Consider the following 26,682-nt stretch of genomic DNA (forward strand, 5'->3'; position numbering starts at 1 on the left):
AAAACAGCAAAACCACTCAAAGAGCAAATAGACTTCTTCTTCAATGTCAAAATAAAAGACAACCACTTTTAATTACTGTTAAATGACACCTGAGCAAAAAAAAACAACACATATGGTTCTGATGTGATCAGACAGTTGATGTTCAAATCATCAATCATCCACAACCATTGTAAGTGTTGCTTAATTGGTGGCCAATTATCATTTGAGGCAATACGTCTTTGAAAAGAGGCAGCAAGAGGTAAACAGAGGCAGAGAAAGAGACAGCATTGCCCCGTCTCAAAGCCATCCTCCATCCAAAATAACCATGCCTTCCTAATTCACTTGGGACCTATTCATTTACTCTGGTCCAGCAACAAACACACACACACACACACACACACACACACACACACACACACACACACACACACACACACACACACACAGCCAAATCCCCAAAGATCCAATCCTAGCATGCAATAAAAAAGTCCTTCACTGATAGAAACTCCCTTCCCCCAGTGTGGGAGAGAACACACACACACACACACACACACACACACACACACACACACACACACACACACACACACATACGCCTAGGCATGTACAGCATGTCTCTATCCTCTAGCCCAGAGTCCCCAGAGGGCCACTGCAGCACAGGGAAGATGGAGCACTACCGTATGAGTGTGACATATTCACAGACAGATCGGTACTAATGAACGATATTACTCTTGTGCACATTAGCAGAGGTAAAGAAAAGGTCAGTGTGGAGACAGAGAAATTGTTGCAAAAAGAGTGGAGAGGAGAGGAACAAAAGTGAAGCAGGAGAGGAGTAGAAGAAAGTAGAGAGCAAAAAGGAAGGCAATTACATGAAGACGAGACAAGGGATGGAAAGAGGAGGATGTGGAGGTAGAAAGGGATCAGCTGAGAGGAGATGTGGTGGACACAGGGATTTTGCTGCACAGACAGTGAGCCAGACAGTGAGCAAGAGTGTGTGTGTGCGTGAGTGAGTGAGTGAGTGTGTGTGTGTGTGTGTGTGTGTGTGTGTGTGTGTGTGTGTGTGTGTGTGTGTGTGTCCGTGTACATGTGCGTGTGTGTGCGTAATAAGAATGTCTGTATGCAGTTCACGTCTGAGAGTGAAGACCAAGACAGCCATGGGATTTACCAGCGCTGCATGACTGCATCAATCGACCATAAACACAGACAAATACGGACACATACACACGTTACTAGGGTAAAAAAAAAGGTGGCAGAGTGTGCATAGTTGCCATTTGCCAATTAAAGTAAACTGAAATCCTTTGCATACACAAATGACAGGCAAATTGCAGACAAATTGTGCGTGTATGGGAAGTTTTGAAAAGCAAACAAACAAACACACTGACACTCTGATTTCAAAAGGAAATTACATATCACATCATTAAGGATCTATAGAGAAAGACTGACAGTTAGACACACACACTCTCACACACACATATCCACAGACACTGCATCATTAAACAAACCCTGTTCTTTCACTTAGAAGGTTAATGCTTTGTTACCTGACAGTTCAGGGGTCATAGAAAGAAAGCTAAAGTAAGCGTGTGTGCACATGTGTTTGTGCCCATATAATTTACGAGTTGCGCCTGGTCACTGGTGCTTTGAAAGTCAGACAGCACTATGTCTACCACACTTAAGCATATCACTCAAATAACACACAGACCAACACACACTGAATTATGTGCTGATTTTGAGACCACACCAGGAGAGGAGAGGAGAGGAGAGGAGAGGAGATGAGAGCGTTTGTGTGAAAGTGAGAAGGAAAAACCAGCGGTATCATTTAAAACGTGATTTAAAGCAGCTCATTAAACACGACGTCTCAGCAATACTTCAGCCACTGTGACACACTCATAGTCTTGTGTAACCCATGAATAATTTCCTCATTCATTTTAAAATTGCCATGTATATTCATCAATAATTTACCCAGATTACCCGTGTCTTATTTATGTTGTGTCGCTCTGCATTTCTCCAGATTTGATTACACGGCTCATCAACGATTGCTGACTGGATAGTTGTTTCATAAATAAACACACCAAAAGATAAGTAAGTACGCTTATGCACAATATATAGTAGTATTTCATTTTTCCACTACCTTCATCTTACAACATCTTACAATGTAGTTGCTGTTTGTATGGCCATTCTTTCTGATCAGACAACTTGAGAGACATCAGCATAACAGTCAGAATGTGGGCATGTCTGGACAGGATGTCAGGATGAACTAAACCCAAGGATTAATCCGGCACAAAGGGGCTAGTAAGGTACACCTTACACGTTGGCTTTTACTGAAATTAACATTATCTGTAATACTGATACTTCTAGTTCCCATAATGCTGCTAAATCTTAAAAATATAATGTTCGTATCAGTGTTGTTTGATTCAATGGCTTTAATTAATTCTGAAAGCCAAAATAAGGATGCTTATTAGCATATCTCCTGACCATTAATATTAGAAAGTCTTTCAGTTAAAAGACAAGCATGCTGGTGCTGTGTGGATGGATTAGATACAACAGGAAGTCAGGTGATCCACCTGCATCCACAGGATGACATGCTCCAGATGTGTATAGCGAGTACTGAATGTGTTGCTCTTATATGAATGCAGCTTACCTGGCAAAGAAGGAGGCGGCAGCAGAGGTGGTGGTCGGAGCCGTCGTGGTTACAGCTGGAGTGTGAGAAGGAGAGCTTGTGTGTGAAGGAGAGTGTGTGTTGTAGCGGTTCAGGGCAGCCTCAGTCAAACCTTCTCTGGAGTCCTCGGAGATCATCTGGGAGATCTGATGAGAGACAGAGAGATTCAAAATATTTACTCCTGAGGTTGCAATAAGTGATATGTTTTCTGTGTGCGTCTGTGTTTTGTTGTATCACTAAGAAAAAGAAAGAGTCAACCTCTATCCTTCTCACCCCTCCTCTTCTTTCTCTCTCCCACACAGACATGTGATTTTCTCCTGATGACTTTGATCATGTTGACTGTATCTATGTCCTTCATGACAAACAACATTACACACACACACACACACACACACACACACACACACACACACATATATCTCTGCCCTTGACTTTTCCAGATGGTCAGATGAGAGACTGGAGTCTGGTTTTCCACTCCCCTTTTGTTTCCTGTTTAGGAATAATTCATGCCCATTCATTTGTGTATTCTGATGCATTTTTGGCATTCAGCAATACTTAAATTAAACTAATTCAATATATTTCAAAAGACTTCAAAGGGCACTGTCAAATACTTCCTTTATCATTTGATATTTAAACCCCTATCCTCAACATGGCATAGTTCACTTATGCTAAGATATTTTATTTTCATTTCAAGTGTGTATGGGTTTGTGTTTGTTGTGTCTAAGTGTGTGTGTGTGTGTGTGTGTGTGTGTGTGTGTGTGTGTGTGTGTGTGTGTGTGTGTGTGTGTGTGTGTGTGTGTGTGTGTGTGTGTGTGTGTGTGTGTGTGTGTGTGTGTGTGTTTTCCTTGGCAGACAGACAGCAGATAAGCTCTCTGGTGTTTACAGTGAACCCACAGCAGAATGTTGTCTGGGTCCCACATAGCAGAAACAAACAAACAAACAAACAAACAAACAACAGCACCCTCCTGCCTTCATTCACTCGTTTAACCTCCTCGCCTCCTCCTTCTCTTTCAACCCAGTCTCAGTTCGTGAAATGTTCACATAATTTAATGTATTGATTCATGTACACGGACATGTTTATCTTGTTTTTTCGTGATGGCCAGCACGTTTTTTAAACTAATTTATTTCAATGGGAAGCATCTTTCGTGATCACAGCACGATTCTTTCTGCCAGTTGGGCTGCAGCAGAGAAGCTGTATACAGCTTTGCTATTATTGGTATTTTTAAACCTCTAACCCCTGTTTTAATCAACATTTATTCACGAGATCTTATCATTGTTTATATGTATTTCTTTTAATGTTATTATTTACGGGGCGGCCTATTGCTCACCCAATGGAAGCGTTCGCCCCATGTTGGCTGAGTCCTGCAGCGGCGAGTCCGACCTGCTGCCCTTTGCTGCGTGTCGTCCCCCATCTCTCTCCCCCTTTCATGTCTATCCACTTTGAAATGGAGGGAAAGGCCCCAAAAAAATAATCTTTAAAAAAATGTTTTTATTATTTACAGCAGTTTGTCTTGCAGCATACTGTAATATTTCACCGGTAATAAGACTGAAATAATATTATTAAAATAAAGAAATGAATACCATGATAACATCTAAATTAATGTTGATAGATGTAGTGTTATAGTTTTGAAAATAACAACAAAGCAATCCAGCTTCTCTGGTAATAAGACCAAAATAAAAACATTAAAAGAAATACATATAAACCATGATAAGATCTCGTGAATAAATGTTGATAAAAACAGTGGTTATAGGGCTAAAAATACCAATAATAGCAAAGCTGTATACAGCTTCTCTGCTGCAGCCCGACTGGCAAAAAGAATCATGAGACTGGGTTGTCACTTTCACCCTTGCTTCTCTTCTCTTCCTCTCTCCACTTGTTTTTTATAATCACTTCTAACCTATTGAATTTCATTCTCTCTGTCCCTTTGATCTGCCATCTTAAGCTTTTCACATTTGTCCTTTATTATTGGATCATCCTTCAGGGCATTTGTCCTTTATTAGATAGTATGCAGGGAAGAAGGACAGGGAGGACGAATAGAGAGAACTTTGAACTCATAACAGTGTAAAGAAATAAAATTTGCTGTGCCTGTGTGAGTAACTGTTTTAATCATGTGTATGGTATATACACAACAACTTTGTATGCATGCATCTATATAGCTAGGTTTTTGGCATTTGCCTTTATTACACAGCTGCTAGTATAGATATAGAAAGGAAATGTGGAGAAAGAAAGACGGTTATGACATAAGGTCCCTTGGCGGAGTTGAATGTTGCGATTATGTGGTATGTGCCTTAACCACTAGGCCACTGGATGGCCCCTATCTATGTACATGTATATGTATCTAGGTATCTGTTAAATTCATATGCATCCTTGGAGCAAACACATATAAAAAAAAAACACATTTCATAGTTTGTTGTCCCAAATCTCTTCATCTCTCCCTCTTGTCAATATGAACAAAGGGAGAGATTTAAAGTTTAGTTGTGTGTGTGTGTGTGTGTGTGTGTGTGTGTGTGTGTGTGTGTGTGTGTGTGTGTGTGTGTGTGTGTGTGTGTGTGTGTGTGTGTGTGTGTGTGTGTGTGTGTGTGTGTGTGTGTGTGTGTGTGGGTCTTTGGTCCAGATTCATAAAATGCTGCAGGCACACACACATAGGCATTTATGTGACACATTAAACTGCTTTGTATGCAAGTGCGTTTTGCATTAGTTTGTCACTTTGTGCACAGATGTGTGTGCATGTTGATGTGTATGTATAGGCATGTGTGTGAAACATATATGGATTATTGATCATAGTTCTTTATGTGCTGCCAGCAGCCAGACAGCAGAGCTCCTAAATCATTATCCCACGCTCCAATAAAGGAACTACAGCTTGTGTGAGAGTAAATCTGCGAGCATGTATGTCTATTGTGAGCATGTCTGTGCATGTCCTTGTGTGTGCATGTGTCTGCACTTCTCTGCCCCTGTGTGTACGTGTGTGTAAATCAACTACACTGTGCGTATATTTACTGCTGAGGGCTCCTGGGGTCCAAGCACGCAGCCCACTGCCTTGATAAATTACCTGTTGTAAATTAGATGCCTTTATACTTTATATACCATTCTCCCTTTGCACCTACATGCATTTCAAATGCTCAGGCTTAGCTTGATACCCCTGAATTATTAAAGGAGTCATGAATGTATGGAACAAAGGTTTAGTAAGCTACATGGAATACCTGTGTATTTGTGCTTGTTACTTGTTTATCCTGATTAATGGGAAGAGGAAAACTACCAGCACAGTGTGAGAAAAATGTCCCCACATAGGGTTATTATAATGTGGGCTGGAAACTGGAGTAAAGGTGGTTAAATAATATGTGGCTGTCAGCAATATAGACTGCACGGACTGGACAGATTCTATGTTTTACTCTGTACCTCCCATTGTCACCAAAAAAGTGCAACAACCATATGCTCATTCATTTCATCTTGCTATGCTTGTGTCAGAAACAGTGGTGTGCTGATGGGTTATTATGCTTCATGCATTAAACTAGCTATTGTAAGAGAGCTGACAAATTAGGTCTGCATCTGAACTACAGCGAACAGAAAATAAATGAACAGCATGATAATTCCTGCACGGTCACCTGGCTAATGCTTTGACATGGATGGCATCTTGGGTAATGTAGTTGAAATAAATTATGTTTTTTGTTGTTCCTGTTGGTTGTTATGAGGTTGTTACACTTGTTCCATTCAGAATTCCCCACAGGACATACTGGCTAGATGCTCTCTCTCTCTCTAAATGTTTTACCATAAATTAGATTGAATTACACTGGATGAGACTTTAATGATTCCTATGGGGATATTAGGTCATTGCAGCAGGAGAGACAAGGATTTAGATAATAGCAGGACAGAGAGAGTGCTGAAGATAATACAGTTAGTTAGTTAGTTAGTTAGTTAGTTATATTTTATTTCTGTGTCATGCCAAACATCTTGGCCCATCCCACATGGGATTACAAGACACCACAAATTCACTTATTCAACAAACATCTTCCCGTTGCATATACAAATCCTTCGAACAAATACATACAACAGCCAAATGTGTGAAAATCATGCGGCAAAACCATGAAAACCCAGCCTCTGACCATGTTTTTATAGAACACCTGGTCCTGAGATGGTACCTGTCAATGAGGGACTCTGATGAATATCAGATTTTCCTAAAAGGACAGAATAAGAAATAAAAAACACTTTGACTCTCTCATCCCTACTCTTTCTTTACACTACAGCACTTTCCCAAACCCATCCCCCCCTCTCTCTCTCTCTCTCTGCCTCTCAGCTGTTAGAAAAAGGTAAAAGCTGGCTCATTCATCTCCATTACAACACAAACGCCATTTCCCCAGCATTCACCTTCCTCATCTGTCACTCTTACATTTATTTTATTTTTCCATCCTTTTCCAACCACATGCTACAGGCAACCAATATAACATTTGTGCCTTAAATTTCATGCTTGTAGGAGGAGAATGAGAAGAGAAATGGTGTGCCTGTGTGTGTTCATGTGGTCCTGCCTGCTTTCATCAGGGGAATACAATCTGTAAAACAATCTAAATGCTTACTGCAGTAGAGTGGAGGAAGAGAGAGAGCCTGCCCTTTCAGGATGAAAGTGGGGTACAAAATTGGGGCAGAAACACACACAAAAGTAGTAAGTGAGCAAATGGAACAGGGTGTTTATATTTTATATTAGAAACAGAGAAAGTTCGTGAGACAGAGAGGGAAGGAAAAGAAAACAAGTAAGAAAAAAGTAGACAAAACACACAGGGAAATGAATTGTTGGGAGAGTGGAGGCAAGAAAGAAATGAAAGAGTGGGAGGAAATGATAGATATAAAGAGAGAGAGAGAGAGAGAGAGAGAGAGAGAGAGAGAGAGCATAGGTGACGCAGCGCAGGGTGATTGAACAAGTAATGCTTCAACATATGTACAGCATGTTGTATAATCAAATCAGAGAAGGCCTCAAGGCTACATAATGTATGCCAAAATACAAACTTTTAAGAAGAAATGTAGCTTTATTTACATTCACTTTTCAGTGCAAATAACTTTATGGAATAGCAGATGTAATAAGACATACTTTCTGACACTCTTATGATTGAAGTTATACAACAAAATAAACATTAATTTTCCAAAGGCTGTAAGCTAAATGCACTTATCATGCTTTTATTTAATGCCGTTATGCAGCAACACAAAACTATATGTCAGATCTCAATGCTGTCCTCTCTGTTGGCAATTCAGCATGTGCACTGCTCTCTCAAAGACTCACTGGCGTCCTTCCAGTCACAAGCTTCTCTAACCTTTAGGCCACCACTGCTGTCCTAAGTTACCCTGAAGGTATTCAGCTAAGTCTGGCAGTGTTTGGATGTGGATGTTTAGCTTTTATTTTGTACAAAATAAGACAGTTTGTGAGTGTGTGTGTGTGTGTGTGTGATATAAAAACACAACAAACTGAAACACAGTAAACACACGATACTGTATAAACCGGTTTTCTATTAGCTGCTTGAAGGACACAGCTAGGGCAAAGAGACAATGTTAGATTTGTTTTCTCATGCCAGAGAAGGAGTGTGACACACACACACACACACACACAATCACCACTATAAGAGCCCAAAAAAGTAAATAAGCAGTTGATATGGACTTGCTTTTTATTTATTGAACCGTTTCTGTCAGTACAAAGCTACAGTAATGGCAAATGTGACACAGTTCAGTGTGTTGCAAAAGGACATATAGGCTCTGTGTTGTTTCTTTGAGCAAATTAAAGACCTATACATCATTGAGAACACTGCTGTCTGACATCACCCAGTGGTTTTAATGCTTGAACCTTTGATTTATGCTCACCAGCATCTTGGTCAGTTACTTGACTCAGGAATACAACATTTGTCAACCAGCTGGATCGTAAATCAGTTCTAATGGAGAACTTCTTAAAATGCAAACTGACTTTTACCAATTTTCATATCCACTGATGTGCCATTCACATCTCTAGTCCATTATGATGTGTTTAATACAACTTGCACTGTACTGTATTTGTATTGTATATGGAGAGAATGAGTATTACCTTGAACCCTTGAACCTTGACATGTATGTGAAAGCCAGTCTGAAATGTGGCAAGTTTAGTGTTAGGTTGGAGTTTTGCCTTATAAAATATATGTGTTAATCAAGATTTTAACATGAAAGGATTTCAAATCCTTTAAAAAAATGTGTGTGGCCTTCATCGGCTCACTCATCCCAGTATGTTACTTGGATGATTCACACCTAGTCCGTTATAATCCGTCTTCCTTGTTCTTACTGATTCAGCATTTTCCATTTGTCCTACACTTCTTGTGGGACCAAAAAGAAAAGTCCTAATAAATATAAAATGTGGAGGTTGTCACCTCCTAGATTGCTGACCCAGCAAGATTTTAATGTCAGCTACACTCCCTTCTATCAGCTCTCCTCTCTGTCTGTTGTTGTGCTACCTCTGAACGGGACTTTAATGGGGATTTTTATTATTAAAAGTGAATAAGTCAGGTGCCCGGATAGCTCAGTTGGTAGAGTGGCCACCCACATGTAGAGGTTTACTCTTCAATGCAGCGGGCCCAGGTTTGACTTCGACCTGCGGCCCTTTGTTGCATTTCATTTCCCCCCTCTCTCTTTCCCCTTTCATTTCTTCAGCTACTATGCCAATAAAGGCCTAAAAATACAAAAAAAAAAGTCTTAAAAAAAAAAAGGGAATAAATCATATAAGACCATACCATTGTTGCTGTTGGTAATATTCTTGTAGAGCAACACCACATTTCCCATAAAGCCCACTGATTCTGGGTGCAGATTTTCAACTTAAACCGTACTCATTGTCCCGTGCTGTTGTTCCACTTGTGTTTGTTTTCTCTTCCGCTTTGCTGAAGGGCATGAACTTGTTGGAAGAGATTTCTCATCTGCCATTATGAGAACTTCCAAAAGCTCCACTGATGCTAAAACATGAACAGCAATCCTTGTTTGATGTTTTGTGCTGTACAGCAGTAAAGCTAGCCTGACAAGCCAGACCCACATCAAGTTGGGTCTGGGAACTCACCATTGGCAGGGCTCAATCCGAGGTGATAAATTCTCTGTCTTTCAAAAAGCTTAACTCCAAGTCTTCCAGAGTCGCAGCCAAAGCCAATTCGAAAGACCGCTGTTTGCCAGCAGCCGCAGCAGCCATAAGCCCGCCCACCAACTGTATACACGATGTGATTGGCCCGGCCAGAGTTTGTTTTTTCCAGCTCGCAAGCCAACAGAGAGTTGCTATACCCCCTGGCTGCAAATTACATTTGCTGCCGCTAGGTGCGTCTGGATTTCTAGGCTACAGTAAAGCAGCAGTAAATCAACAATATCCCCTCAGCAATGTGTCCATAAACACTGATGTCTCCATAATAAAATGTGTCTTATTCTTATTCTCTCTTATTCTAAACCCATCTCTGTAACATTCTCTTCATCCTCTCTGACCACATCTCTTTAGCTTTCAAATTCTCTTAAATTTCCTGCTTTCTACTTTCTGATCCCATTTTTTGATAATCTCTCTGCTTAGCTCCTCCTATTTCTCTTTCTCTCCCAGGGGTGAGTCTAAACGAGGTGATTTATTATCGCACTCTGTTTCTCCTTTCCTGCTGAAACACCATTACTGTCAAAGTCACAGCGCAAACACTCATACTCACTACCATTTTACACCATCCAACGCATGGATTGGATACTACCTCCAATACAGAGCACAGAAATGCACGCACACACACAAACAATGTGCACGTATACTACTGTATACACAAAACAGAGCCCTTTTGCTCACATACACACACACTAGCACACTGATGCTGACATCCAAGTTGTTGAACACACACGACACTCGTGTGTGTTCAACAAGACACACACAAATACACTTGTAAAACTGAATGCAAATAGATACATATGCTGTCATCTAAACAATGTAATATTATGAAAGGCAATATTAAGGGAAACATTAAAAATAAATCTTGTTTGCAAGGGAAACATGGTAAAAAATCAACACATTCATGAATGTTGCAGACCAACATGAGGCAATGTATCAATGTTGGAATATAATAAAATCATATAAAAGAAGAAGCAAAATCATTATTAATTATCTAATTAAATTTGGCAAAAGAGATATACTCAGATTTGAACACCTTCACTTTTATTTCCACAAAGACAGGCCAGAATACATAAAGGCTCTTATTTATTTCTGACCAGTAAAAGATACCGAAACAATTCGAAAGACTGTACAAAGTAATTTCCACCTATGACTACATATCTTTGCATCTGATAAAAGTCACGTGATGAATAAAAATATAAAGAGTGATGGGGAAACAACAAGATAGAAGAGCTGAACACAACGTGTGAGAAAGATAGGAGAAATAATAGGGGAGAAGGAAAGAAAGAGGCAATAGGAATAAGTAGGGAGAGTGTGTGTGTGTGTGTGTGTGTGTGTGTGTGTGTGTGTGTGTGTGTGTGTGTGTGTGTGTGTGTGTGTGTGTGTGTGTGTGTGTGTGTGTGTGTGTGTGTGTGAGAGAGAGAGAGAGAGAGAGAGAGAGGGGTACTGTGGGTGTGTGACATAGAATCCCCAGAGTTCTAATTATCACTCTATGAATTATTACATCTGTAGAACACATTCATACACACACACACACACACACACACACACACACACACACCTCTGGATCTCCCCTGCAGTCTCAGCTCTCCTGCCTTCCTCCATACACCTATAGACCACACATCACCTGAGGCGTTTTCTCCCTCTTACCATCTTCCTCTCTTATCTACTCATGATCCCTCTCTTACATCTCCTCCTAAAACCTCCTTCTTTTATGGCTCCATTTTCAATTTGACTCACTTTTATGGTTTACGTCACGTTAACTCAATACTTAATGTCCTGCCTTGATCCAGTTGAAGAGGATATTTTGCTTCCTCCTTGATATCAGATGGTTATCAAATCTGTTCATTATTGAGTCTGAGCTCTTTTGGGGAAAAAATCTATCTTAAGGTGTCTTTACAACTTTAGATTAGAATTGACACCTGCTTCAGTTAGTCTCTGAAATGAGCGTTTCCGCTTGCTGGGGGTTATAGTATTACAGACTATTTGGCAGCATTTTTCATTGCTAGTCTACAGAATAGGGGAGATCAGATAAGAGGAGAGGGGAGGAGCCTCACAAGTCAGGTAATGGTGGTTGATAACTAACAAGGTCACACTCCAGAAGGTAGCAACACCTGCAAGCTGAAAACTTAAGACTCGCATCAAGAGATGTATTCATCTGCATGCTGCTCATACACACACACACACACACACACACCTCTACAGGTAGCTTACCTGGTATGGATAAAGTGTAACTCCTCCATTAGTTCGGTTCAGGTGCTGATGGGCCTGCAGGGCTGCTGTACTCAGTACTGCTCCACTCCCGTTATTACTGCTGTTACCACTATTATTGCCAGGACTGTTTACTCCAGTCACTGGTTGTTGTTGGGAACCAGCTTTTCCTGAACTGGGAGACCCATTCCTTCTGTCCACCCCACCTCCAAGCCCCAGGGAGCTGGGCTTGGACCCCAATCTGTGCCCTGGGCCTTGAGGTTGTGGGTTTATGGGAGCACAGGTGGACGTTTGTCCCACTGAGGGACTCCAATGGCTGGGATTGGATGGTCCGTGGCACGGGCTGGGTGTTGGGGTCTGGCTGGGACTTGGAGAAGGGGACTGGGAGGACGAGTGTGAAACAGCAGCAGCAGCTGAGGAGGAGGAGGAAGGAAGAAAAGGAGGAATCCAATCCCGTAAACCAGGACCTCCTAGTGCTCCAGATGCTCCCATTGGACCCGGAGGTCCTTGAGATCCATATCGTCCGATGAGGGCTGGAGGGGAGGATGGTGGAGACAAATCCCACTGGTCGAGAGTGAGGACCATGCGCACGGCTTCCTGTTTGAGCTGAGTAAGGTGAGTGGCGCAGACATCACAGCGACTGTCACGTTCGTTCCATGCCCGTCGAGAACTGTTGGGCACTTGAAGCTTATCATGAAGGAGGAGAGAGAAGGAGGGATCCTGGAAGGAGAGAGAGAAACAGAAAGCCAAGATTTAGACTGGTGTGTGGAGGGAAAAATCGAAGCAAAACGAAGCAAGTTGTTTTGAGCTGCACTGGAGAATGTAATTGACCTGGAGGAGAGGAGAGGAGAGGAGAGGAGTGGAGTGGAGTGGAGTGGAGAGGAGAGGAGAGGAGCACTCAAACTTTTTTTTTCACCGGTGGGGGGGGGCTTACAAAGACTTACAAAGATACATAACAGCTACAAGTGTATGCACTATACAGGAATGACCCTAAATATACTTGATTGACAGGAATTGATAGGTCAAACAGCCACCCACAAATAGTCTATAAAACAAAGCATCAGGCTGTCTTTGAGATTTCACATGAACAACGGTTAAAGTTACTCAGGCTACCGAAGTATACCATAATTCCTCCGTTGAATTAGGCCTAAGCGACACACCCCAAGCTTCTATCCTTAACAAACAGCTATGTATATAAGCTCTTCCAGTCTCTCCACTACTGGCTGTTCCAATTTAAAGGGATACTTCACCAATTAGCATTAAGCTTTGTATCAGTAGAAACCCAGTAGTATTTTCGAATGACGTGCTTCCCTCCCTCATGTCCCCCTGAGACTAGATTTCTCTGTATTGTGGATCTGGAAAAAAAGCCTCCGATGACGGAAAAATCGTCATTTAGCGTCATCGGAGGCTTTTTTGCCCAGAGTCTGTGGACTGCAGCCAGCTAGTTCCGCATGTTTTCAACCCGCCCATCGGGGATTGTACTGTCGTCTTTACCCAAAGCGAGCCGAAGCTAGCCGAGCGTCAGCCATCTTGGGGCTAAGCTACAGCTCCCTCTTTTCAGCAGCAAACTCTTACAACAATTATGTGCATTCAAACTACCACACATGTGTACCACCAGGATACATTGGTACAGATCGGAGAATATGCAGGACACTTTACAGACGGAATACTCAACACACTACGCGAGCTTCGCCTGCTACGGAGACCAGCACCTCAGCCTGCGGTCTCGCTCTATGCCGCTAGCCTGGTAAGGGGACATCCAAAGCGGTGAAACGCAGAACGAGGGCAGGAGTATGACCTAGCTAGGTGGAAAGCTAACGCTAGCCGGCCACCTGTCTCATCCATCCTGCTTGCAAGTGTCCGTTCATTAGACAACAAACTGGACTACATCCAACTTCAACGAAACTCCCAACACAAGTTCAGAGACTGCTGTGTTTTTGTTTTTGTGGAAACATGGCTGAACAACAGTTTACCAGACTATCCAGCTACCAGGCCTGCTAGGCCTCCGAGCAGATGTTGCTCTGTCGGGTAAGACTCGTGGAAGTGGGCTGTGTTAACACGGACACGGACTGGTGCAGAAATGGGGTGCTTTTATCCTACTACTGCTAACCGCAGGTGGAGTTTGTGACTGTTAAATGCCGACCATTCTACATTCCACACAAATTCACGGCTGTGTTTATCCTCGGTGTTTACAGCCCAACTAGCGCTAATGCTACCAATGTGTTAGCTGGACTTTACGGAGCCTATAATGTGTGTGCACTAAATGTAGCCTGTTTTGTATGTCGTTTTTATATAATGTTGTTTTTATATATTTTAAATGTGTAACACCACTTGAGCCATGGTGAAAAGTTTTGTGTATGGTTGAAATGACAATAAAACACATTTGAGTTGACCTGACTGTCTCACTGTCTATTATGTCTGTAAACGGTAGGTGTGGCTTGGGAGTGGAGTAGTGGGGAAGCGAAGCAAGTGCTTTCTGGGAGTTGTCTTTCATCCACATGAGCCAAAAATACATTTTCTGGCTTTTCTCGGTCTAGAAGGCACTAACTTCTAAACAAATTTCACATTTCTACTACATAAATGACCCAATTTAATACATATTCATCTTTCCAGCGGTGAAATATCTCTTTAACGGGAGAGAGGAGCAAGAGGGGTTAGGCTTGTGACCGGCCTCTCACGAGCTGTTATCATCTTCAGCCACAAAGGACGTTATTTCTTCAGCTTGTTGTCACCCCGGCAGGAGGTGTGCTAACAGGGCTTGCAGCAGGTGAATCAGTCGTGCTATTAACGTCATCTCTACACAGTTTCTTAGTAAAACCAAAATTAATTAAACTGCCTTGTTTTCTTTTTGCCATGGCTATATGAACTGCAGAATGGATTTCAAGGACTTTGAGCGCCGATTAATGGCCTCCAACGTTTATATTTTTTCTAGTTGAATTTGCACCACACCTTGATGCTCACGACAAGAATAGCATGTATACTTATCTTTATTGAAGTGAATTAGGTTTAAATTGCCGTCATGTATGAATGAAAGATATTTTTGCAATTTTACACATAATAATCCACAATGATCACATTACACAAAACTGAAATTGCACGTCAAAATGACACACTGTCAATATTTTTAGAGACCCCCCATAAATTTCACAAATCACGTTTTCAGGGGAGCCCATGCCGTAGTTTGCACTCTGAAGAGGAGAGGAGAGGAGAGGAGAGGAGAGGAGAGGAGAGGAGAGGAGAGGAGAGGAGAGGAGAGTTGAAAAAATCATGACTTTGAATAATTATAGAAAATCAAAGACACATTGCCTTGTAGCCTGGTCGAAGATGTGTAGAGAAACACACACACACACACACACACACACACTACACACTACACACACACACTAAAGCCTTAGGGTTAAAGGGTAAAAGTGTCACAGAAGCTGGCAGCAAGGAGAGTCCTTTAATATAGAAATGAAAACAACTGACCTTCTACTCACTCTTTCTTTTACTCTCCCTTCATTCTTTCTCAGCATGAATGTTGCTACTGTGCAGCCTGTCATTGTGTGTGTTGAGTTCATGCATTTGAATCAGCTGTAAAGCATCTGAGTGCAATATATACTGAAAATGTAAAAGATAAAACAGCAGCCATTTTTGAAGAGGTTCATTGATTGACTTTCAATTTCTAGCAATGAGGAAATTACAACATTTATTTCCTATAAAAGGCAATAAAAACTATTTGATGAAAAGGGAACTACTCAGTAAAAGTGACATGAACTATTTCTCATACATTCATGTCTTAGGACGGAGTTTAAAATATTAAAAGAGAACAGAGAGGGGAGAGCTGCAGGAGAAAGGCTGTACTTTCAAATTCTGGCATTTGTTTTGCCTTTCCCAAAACTGCTTTAAGCTTTAAGAGCTTGTTGCTCTGACAACGGTTCTAGGTGAATTTCATGGTCTGGAAAATACCAAATAGTCGGAGCACTGCTTGCCCTGGTCATTGTGCCGTATGGAGGCTGCCCAAAGTGTAAGATCAGGTGTAGGCCTAAAGTGGTTTATAGCATTATAAGATTGGTCACAGTGTGAAAAAAAGTGCCAACCTTTCTATTTCTGGTGCATTGATTTTGTTCACAAACATTACACGGTCAACTCTATATTTGGGGTTGCTGTGGCTCAGAGGTAGAGCGGGTCATTCTTCAATCACAAGATTGGCAGTTCGATCTCAGCAGTTCAAAGTCTGCATGTCAAAGTGTCTTTGAGCAAGACACTGAACCCCAAGTTGCTCGCTGGGCACTGCAATGTGGCTTTCAACTGCTCCCAATGCTTAGGATGGGTTAAATGCTGAGATAGAATTTAACTAAAAAAAAAAAAAAAGGGGAAGTTCTCTGCGCTTCTGCAGACCACAACAATCCGGTGCAACCAAGGCAGGACACAACAGCATAAATAGCAAAAAATTGCCAGTGCAACACAGATGTCTTCTTACTTGATGATTTTATTTATTTATTTTTAAGGTTATGCACCTTAAAAAATAAAATCAATAAGTAAGAAGACATCTGTGTTGCACCAGCAATTTTTTGCTATTTATAGAATTTAACTACATTGTACTGTACGATTGTATGTTACAAATAAATAAGGTTTATTCTTCTAGTAAAGCTCCCTTTACCTGTGTAATCCATCAAACAGCTTCTAAACACTCCCACAACTACAATGGTTCCACTTTCATCACAAACTGCAAATTAACCTTTTCTAGTGAGCACAGACTGCCAGGCTTGCAGGTTTCCAAGAACGGCCATATAAAATATATCTGCATTCAAGATTTGATATAAAAGTGTGACACAAACCACAAATGCAATCTTCTCTGTCAATTAAACAAAAAATCGAAACAAAGTAAAACAGGTTTATTGGCAAGTACGTGTGTGTGTGTGAGCAATCCTAGTGTGCTTTCTTGTGTGCAGGAATCCGGACATTTGTCCAATTTGTTTGTGCAGTTATCTGTGCCTGCGCGCATAAATGCATGTGCATGTACAGGTATGTGTGCGTACGTGTGCATGTATTTTTCCAGACTAATTGGAGCAAAGCTCGTAAAGAGAAAAGCCCCTCTAAATCTCCTGCCACGACTCTCTGGTCTAAATATCAAAGTTAACAAGAAAAACACACGCACACACCCCGATACACATCTGCGTCTTAAGCTCATTTGACTTGCTTAAAAATATTTTTTCTGTTTTTTTCCAAGAAGCATTAGGCACTTCATCTGAAAAATCTCATTATATAGAAATAGTTTTTCCTTATTAAAGTCTGGCTTTACTCAAGGCCCTTAAGACTCGTGGTGTGATTACTGTAAAATGACTATGTGTGACGTTGTGAGCTAATGTAGTATTAGCGTATCATCAGCGAGAGCATGTCTGCTTAGGAGCTCTGAACTTCAACATCTGTGGTAGGTTGTACCAACTCACTTGATAACTGTAATTATCTTCCTGCTTTCAACCAACCCACTTCTTCTGTAACACTAAGGCCAGGTATCTATGTAGGCCCTCGCCCTTTTCTGCACAAGTGCTAGCTACAGCAAACGGAGTTTATGGTTACATGTAAAAATCATCTCACCCTACAGCAACTTGGGTTAGACAGTAAAGCCCTTATCTGAACATACATACAGTCTCCTCCTAAAATAAGATTTGTCACTTTTCTATTATTTTGTTATTTTGTGCACATTCATCCCTAGAGATATTTCCTTGGCTATTACCAAGCGCTTCTGCATCCCATTACATTCACCATCTTCTCAAAAACTGTTATCGTAAAAAATACTCCACATTTGCAGCTGCATTTCCCATGTGATTGATTTAACAAAAGAAACCAAACAGAACAGTTTAACCGCTAAGATGTAATGTCGAGATGTAGAATAATAGGAGCATAAAAATAACCTAATTACCAATTATACATGTTCATCCATAGTAGAAACAGCAAACACATCACTTTAAACAGTTTTTCAACATGCTGGGGCTTTTATTTGAATATCTCAGTGCATCAGGCCAGGAAAGAGGCTGTACATGTACAGGATTAATCAAAGTGATGGGAAGGCACTCTTTGTTAAGTGAAGCTTAATCAATACTTAAGTTATAGAGATGAAGCACGTGCGTCTAATCAATAGGCATGTGATGGACACAGGTTATCTCTCAGCAGATTTAGACAATCAGAAATAAAGATAGAGAGACAGATGATTGACAGGGAAGACAAACAATAGAGGGTAAATAATGAGTGACTGACAGGTAGCACATATAAACAGATACGTGAACAGAGAGCTTTCGTTCTTCTTTATACAATCAACTGTTTTTTAAAATCATATTCCACATTGACGAAACAGGTTTACAACTATATACAAAATCCCAACACATTTAAATTTTCTCCTAAAAAGAGCTTAAAGAGCAGCGTAGAATTTCTTTTTTTGGGGGCTTCTTGGTGGCCCATATGCTCATAATGTAATGAGAGCCTGTTCGTAAGGAAAAGAGAGTGAATGTACCGTACTGTCTGCCACACACAAATAAGACTCTATCAGTAACAAGCCTGTAACCGTGTGTGTGTGTGTGTGTGTGTAAGGGTGTGTTCACACAAAGCAACATTTCATCTAATCTAATGGTATAATGCAGCTTCTCAATTTGAGCGCTGCCTGCTAGGCTATGTCAACAAACCACAAGACCACAAGATACACACACGCACACATACATGCATGGCAGGAGCTCAAACCTTGGCGAGCATCTGAGGTATGTGTGTGTGTGTGTGTGTGTGTGTGTGTGTGTGTGTGTGTGTGTGTGTGTGTGTGTGTATTTATAGATAAAGCCTACCTTGTTTCTCAGGCAAACATAGTATACAGTAACTAATAGAATGGTGTTTTTAAACATATATATGTATACACACATGCAGGCAAGCGTACAAACACACATATTCCTGACTGGCATGAGACACCACGCACACACAAGCTGCCTGATTGAAAAAAGAGCTGTGTTTTGAATAAGATTGTTTTTCTTCCCACTAATGCTTCCTTTTAGTTATTTCCAGCTCATCTTTCAGTTGAACAGTATAACTTTGAGTATGTTTACATTCCCCTGGTCCACACATACACACACACACACAAATACAAAACATATTTGCAGAGTGACACGCAGGCAGACTGGAGGAAGGTGGCTAAGGTCAGGGGCAGATTTAAAATGCAGTTTACTTTTTATGAATGCATTTATTCAATTTTTCACTGTATGTTCAATATTTGTGCTTAGCTGTGGGGTTAAGACACATTTTCTGCTGGGTACAAAAATGTGTCTTTTCACACAAAACTGACTGTATTTGTTGCATCAAGCTAAGGGAGGGAGCAGTAATGATAGCTCCAGTGATAACGAGTTTTCAGTGCTCTTAACTTGAGTTCTTCCTGTGTGACTGAAATGTTCCCTCTAGAAAGAGTCAGTTTCTCTTCATTTTTGAGACTGATATGAAAAGCATTTATTGTAGATGGCTGAAAATTGCTCTACAAACTATATTGTAGCTTCACTGAAAAAAAATTTACATCTGACTTCTTACCAATGGGAATTGGACAGATAATGCACATGCACTATCAAGCAACAAAATGAAGGAGCAGGAGCGGACGCTGCAACATTTGCATTCCAATGCATACAGACTCATGCAAGCCCAACAGATATGTCTGTAAGGGTTTAGTAAAGGGAAGCAGCATGTTTAGCCGTATTATGGTAAAAAATGTGGAACACAGTTGAAGAACAGAAGTCGGATTCATGGATGTTTTTACTATTAGAATCCAATGTTAATGTGGCATTCAGTGACAAGTTATGTAAAATGTATCATTAAAATATAAGTAAAATGGTGAATACAATCCTCCAATCAATGCCTGATTTTCGTGTTTGGAAAGAACTGGAAAAGTCAGCTCTTTGCCAAAAATGAGTAAGGCAAGGCAAGGCAAGGCAATTTTATTTATATAGCACATTTCAGCACAAGGCAACTCAAAGTGCTTTACACAAATCATCAATCATTAAAGAACAAATAGCAAAAATAGGGAGTAAAATAAGAATAAAAATAGTAATGAATACAAATTTAAAACCATTTAAGATACATAAAAAAAAAATCTGTATTAAAATTGTATACGAAATAAAATACAAGAATAAAAATCACTGTTCGATAAAAGAATTAACAAAAAGCATTATCAAAAAGTAAGGTCTTCAGCCTTGATTTAAAAGAGCTGAGAGTTGGGGCAGACCTGCAGTTTTCTGGTATTTTGTTCCAGATATGCGGAGCATAAAAACTAAACGCTGCTTCTCCCTGTTTAGTTCTGACTCTGGGGTCCACGAGCAAACCTGTTCCAGACGACCTGAGAGGTCTGGGTGGTTCATGAGTAGATTTAATTTATTTTGGCTTCTTTTGACCCCTCTGTATCTCCCAGTCTCACACACTCAAACACACATGCACAGCAGACAGGCGACCAAAGGAGCAATAAAGTGGGCACGGTGTACGGTCCTTAAGACGAGGGCCTTGTTATTCCTTAGTTGAGATTTGGGGAGCAGCCAAGCTGCCTGACTGAAAAAAAGAGCTGTGTTTAGAAAAACTGTTTTTCTTCCCACTAATGCTTCCTTTTTGTTATTTCCAGCTCATCTTTCAGTTGAACAGCATAACTTTTAGTTTGTTTACATTCCCCTAGTCCCCACACACACACACACACACACACACACATACATATATTATGTTGCCAGACAAGCTAGAGATCAGTCCAGGCAAAACAATCTTGAGGAGTCCAATGTGGACGTCTAGTTGGAAGCTATTTCATTTTCCAAGTCCTATTTTTGACAGTATCAGACTCTTCCAAGCATCTCTTCACCTCTGAGTTCATCAGTATTCTTGTGAGTGACTAAATCAGTCTCAGCACCACAGATAGTCTACGTGTGTGTGTGTGTGTGTGTGTGTGTGTGATTCATTTCCTCCTACAAGGGCAGACAAACTCACCCTCAGCTCTATACTGTGCAAGGATGGAGTGAGTGACAGAGAGGGAAAGCAGAGAGAGAAGATAGAGACAGAGACAACGTCCAAGCTAACTTAGCAGTGACCTCAGCGACTCTGTGTGCTGGGGGGGGTCTATTACTGAGATTTGATAAGAAAAGACAGCTCAGCCCCGTTTGTCCATTACTGTTGTTTTTGTGTGTAAGGGTGCATATGTGCGAGCACACTGGAGGTAAAGGGTTCAGGAATACGGGCTGTCAAACACAACAAGACACATCCCTTTCACACACACATACGTAGACAAACACACACACTGACAACATTTTGAAACAGAACTGTGTGATTGCAATTCGCAACCCACTTCCATTATGATCCCCCGATTTTTCAAACCTTTGTCATTCCCTGTTTTCACTTCTACTATATTTAGCACCAGTTCGTTGCATGACACTAATGAGGAAAAAGAAGAGGATGGCAGATCAGAGAGAAACGTGACAGAAAAGGGTCTAATTTTTCAATACAAAGGAGAGGAGGAACACATTCTTAGTCGGTCATAGCCAGAATGACACTGGTTTATGGTTTATTGGCAAGTACGTGTGTGTGTGTGTGTGTGTGTGTGTGTGTGTGTGATTTGTTCCAGATGACTGAACAAGGAAGGTAAACCTTTCCTCCTTCCCCCATTCTCATTTACATCTTCTCATCTCTCTCCTCATTACTTGCTACTGTATATAATATACACACACACATTTATCTGCAGGTGTGGGATCAGTGAAGTACTGCAGAAAAGATGCAGACAGTCTCTCGTATCTGCTCTAAGAGAACCCCCCCCCCCCCCACACACACACACACACACACACACACACACACACAAACACACAGTAGAAGGCAGGAGTGTGACAGTATGATAAGAAAATGACAAAGTATGAACAACTGTGAAGAAAATACTATAAATTTCAAGTGTGTTGGTGGCTCATGATCACGCACATTGGTCTCAAGATGGAGAATGATTATGTGTGTGTGTGGGGGGAGAATGATTGAGTCCTATGTCTGTGCAAGAGCAAGGTCAATAACAGTTATAAATGACATCTCACACACACACACACACACACAAAATATGGATGTGCACATATATAGGACAAATGTTACACTGACAGAGGTCAAGCACAGGTCTCTCTCACTGGCTTTCCCAAAACACACTCTGTCTGTCACTGTCTCTCTTTTGGTGTTTCTGTCTCACTCTCAGGACATATTATTGCCTGTTATATACATAATATATTGCTTTTCGGGCACCTTATGTGTCCAGCTTCTACAATAAAGTTTGTAATATACAGGACCAAGGTGAGTCTGTCAGTTAAAGACAAGAATACACATCTGGAGACAACTAGTTAAAATTCCACCAATAACAAAATCTACACACACAGGATTTCATCTGACAACCTGCCCATAACATCTTGAACTTTTAACATCTGGAGTAGAACTAACAACAAAAGTGAAGCAGTGCCTTGTTTGTAGGTGAAGAAGACATTGTTAAGGTATTAGAGCGTTGTTGTGATTTGTGTGATTTACCGCAACTCTCTTAGTCAAACTGTCATCAGCAGGGGACACATCATTCACCTCACCACGCTAGCTTTTATTAACTAACCGCAATGTAGCCACAGGCTTATTGTTAGTAGGGCATGTGCACAGTTGCAATTACAAAATTAACTCACCACATATAAGCATTCTGTGTGGAAAAAGAGATCACAAACATCCATGTCTCAAATGTACCACGATTATGAATATGAAAGAATACAAAGTGATGTTGATTGAATGCCTTTTTTGCTTTATGTAAACATGTTTAAGAACATGTGTTAAAACATTACCACATTATTAAGTGTACAAATAGTAGCATAATATTCATCCTTATATGTGTGGCTATGCTGCATCAGGTAGGTGTAAGCATGTGCGTGTACGTTTGATTTTCAGAGCATGAAACCAACTTTCTAATTTCAGCTATCCTTCCCTTCTTTTATTCATATATAATTTAGGCTTAATAAGTAAACACTAAATTAACTCAGTGTGTGAATGGGTGCAAACACACACAGCACACAGCAGAAATAACCCAAAGCAGAAACTGCTCCTCAATAGCATGTTAGTGAGAGTGTAGACATTAAAGGTATTGTGGAGGATTTTCCCGAATTTTAGAAAAGAACCGCCCTCTGTACTTTTTGAAAAAATGCACATGCGCAACACTGTGCCTGCTCCCGAGAGGGAACGCCTATTAAACGTGTGCACGAGAGTGCACTATTTACAAGTTGCTGTCGGCATGGCTCATACAAGCCTACTTTCCAAAAGAAGATTTGCACTTTTTCACAAATTGAGATGTTTGCCGTGTGTGCGCGGTGCGTGACTTTTGCCAGGGCTAGCATCGCTAATCATAGCTTACATCAACTTTTACTAGCAGTGATTTTAAATGGATTTCTCCAAATAGCATGCCAAACTTTACCTGTGGAGTAGAAAATTCACGACTGAGGCATCAGTGGGAAGCCCAACCTGTGCTTTTAGCGCACGCCAGCGTGTAAAATATTCTCCCAAAAGCTTCAATGCTTCAATGAATGGCTGAAACCGTAGCTCAAGCTCACAACACATATACACCTGAAAGCTAGGGACGTGCACGTACGACGGCCTTACATAAACATATCACCAGAATGATTGACAACCAGGAGGACCAATAGTCTTGATGATCCACCCGGAAAAAGAAAATCCTCCACTATACCTTTAAGGAAACCATATGCCTCCCCAGAATTTTCTCTCTGTTTCTTGCTGTTTCCCCTCAGTGAAAAATAACTTACCCAGTAGGTTTCCTCTCTCTCGCTCATTTATTACATGCACCCTCCCCCCTCTCTCTCTACAGTATGTCTCCTTTAATCACGTTTTTAATTGGTCATTCCTTCATATGATCCAATAATGGGTGTAAGACTTATATTGGTTAGGACATCATTATGCACACACACATACACACATTTGCACACATGCATAAAGTCGCTTATGCATACATTTAGAAGAGCAGACACACACTTTGGTCTGCACACATGTACACACACTCCCTTGTGATGTTGACACGCTATATTAATAACAGAGAAAAACGCATTAGAATGTTTGTGTTGCCATAGCAATGCAGAAATTAATTAGCATACACAACTAACTAGCTAGGGGATGTAAATTACCTGCTGCATTCTGTCTCGCTGGAGATATAAAGTGTGTTTGTGTGTACATATTTGTTTGTGGGCGCAGCATGTGTGCGCTGTTTAATGTTCTGTGTGTTAGTGAGGCCTCATGCTATCAGTAATAATAAAAAGTGTCATATGTGATAACCACATGCACACACTCAAACTGATTTCTCCATGAAGATCTGCAATATATCACATTAACTGCACTCTGATATTCTCTATCTAAATGCTCAAGACAATTTTCCACTTCAGTCAAACTGGCATGGCAGGTAATTATGCAGTATGTTATATTGCAGGAGCTTCAATAAACCACTGTAGTAAATAATCAATCAAATAAAAAATAAAAAAATTAACATTTATTTTTTTAAACTTGATGATGTTTCTCTTTCTTATTTAGAAGAAGTTGGTTATGTGTGCTGCCACACCATCACCACCACTTGTCTTTGAATTGAGAGGGTTGTCTTCACTACTTGCCGAGGGTAGTCCTTATTCTGCGTTCTATTATTCTCCACGAACCGACTCAGGCCTCGGATATGACGTCACTTCCACACTTCAAGCGTTCTGGTATGTTTTGCGCGTCCGAGTTGGAGAAAAACATGGACGCCACCCGGAAAGCTGTTGTTGCGGTAGCACTGTCCGAGTACCAGGCCAATCCTACAAGCTTCTAGCACTTACATTACATTTTTTGATTATGATTATGACTATTACCCCACCTTATCAAAACGCAGCCATTTGAACTTCTAAAATGTTCACTTTATTTCATGTTTTAGTTTATCTTCTGTTAGCAACGCTAGCCACGTTTAGCAACAACCGTTTGAAACAAGTCTTCATTCAATATTGCACTCACAACAAGACCGATTCCCATACCCACAGGCAGTGATATGGACGCAGTAAGGTATTGCAGTAATACGACTGATTGAAATCGTCATTAAAACAACCAAAGAGGTCCAAAAACAATGAAAACAATTCATACTTCAAGTCACACAGCCATCTTGGATTCCTTATCAGAATTCTTGCTCGGTGTCCTCAAGGTTGTCCGAGTTCCGGACTGGTTCGTGTCGCTAGGCAACGTCCTGTCTTTCTCGTCGGAACGCCAACACGGATAGATAATCGAACGCAGCATTACTCTCAGTTGCAGTGAGGGCAGGACAGCAGGGTGGTTCACTCAGAGGACGAGACAGTGGCTTCACATGCTTTGCTGTGTTGGTCTTAGATGTTCGTACCCTTTGAAATGTCACTTCTTTGAATGGCTGTGGGCACGCGACTCTCATGAAGCAGGGTCAGTGTGGAGGTCTTTAAAAGAAGCCTTCAGAGAGCCTTTGATGCACTTCCTCAGATCATGTTGGTGACGTACTTCGGTCTGCAGCAGCCAGAGGCTACATTCATGAAGCCACGGTTTTGGGACTGACAACCATAATAAATTGGCTGTCTGAACGTTGCAATGGATTATCTTGGGTTAAGTGCTCATCATTCATTCTGCTCCACAAAGTTATGTTTTCCTCACTGCACACATATTATGCACATGTATAAAAATAGCATTGCTTGATCAGTGTGTATGCGTGTTGAACTGGGATGTTAAACCCATTCAAAGAGCATACAAAATACTGGAAACAGATGCTATGGATGATCAGACCATCTCTGTCGCCCTCTCTCAAATTCAAATTTCAAATTCAAAATGCTATTGGCATGAATGTCCGGAAAAAAATATTGCCAAAGCGTCGAGGACATCTTTCTTTCTCTCTCTCTCTCTCTCTCTCTCTCTCTCTCTCTCTCTTTCTTTCTCTCTCTCTCTCTCTTTCTCTCTCTCTCTCTCTCTCACTCTCTCTCTCTCTCTCTCTCTCTCTCTCTCTCTCTCTCTCTCTCTCTCTCTCTCTTTCTTTCTCTCTCTCTCTATCTCACTCTCTCTTGCTTGCATGCTCTCATACAAATGTAACAAGTGTTTGTATTTGTGCATTTTTCATTTATGCTTCATTAATATTTAAGAGTGTGTCCGCTGAGCTGTCCGTCTATACTGTATATAGCCTGTGTGGCAAATGCTGCCCTCCAATTAACAGTCTGAGCTATGAATCTTGTCCCAGCTTGTACATTGCTAAGTCTAAAGTGCAGCCCCCTGCAACAATGTAAATGAGCTAGTTGGATGGAAGAGAGCCTGTTTTTTATTAGCTGGCCATCTACATCAGTGCCCAGCTGTAAATGAAATAGTTGTTTAAATTACCTCCTGTTTTTTATGTGGAAGTAGCTTGCCGGTGCCTATTTTTAAATTATCTGGCTATCCATGGTGGTGCTTGACTGTAAATTAACTGTTTATAAACTCTGCTGCCTGTTCTTAAATTAGTCCACCATCTGCATCAGAGCCTGCACTGCAAATTAAGCTACCAAAGCTATATGTGAAAAAACAATCTACTTCAATGTGTTAGCTAGCTGCCAATTAGCTACTATAGTTGCCTGGTGTCTGAATATAGATGAGGAACTTGGCTTCATTGGTAGTTAATTTAAGTGGAAAAATAGCTGTTTTCACATGGGATATTTGCAGGAGGCACAGGTGGCTCTG

The 26,682-nt window shown here is 40.9% G+C and overlaps 1 protein-coding gene across 1 annotated transcript in view; it reads right to left on the reverse strand.

Moving 5' to 3' along the window:
- The window catches only part of kif26ba (kinesin family member 26Ba), an 87,507-nt gene that overhangs the window by 46,488 nt on the left and 14,337 nt on the right, over positions 1-26,682 (reverse strand). Inside the window, 4 exon segments of the mRNA XM_028574472.1 lie at positions 2,618-2,781; positions 11,965-12,041; positions 12,072-12,202; positions 12,353-12,681. Of these exon segments, the coding sequence (XP_028430273.1) occupies positions 2,618-2,781; positions 11,965-12,041; positions 12,072-12,202; positions 12,353-12,681 (701 nt within the window).

Source organism: Perca flavescens, chromosome 1, assembly GCF_004354835.1.
Source record: "Perca flavescens isolate YP-PL-M2 chromosome 1, PFLA_1.0, whole genome shotgun sequence".
NCBI lineage: Eukaryota > Metazoa > Chordata > Actinopteri > Perciformes > Percidae > Perca > Perca flavescens.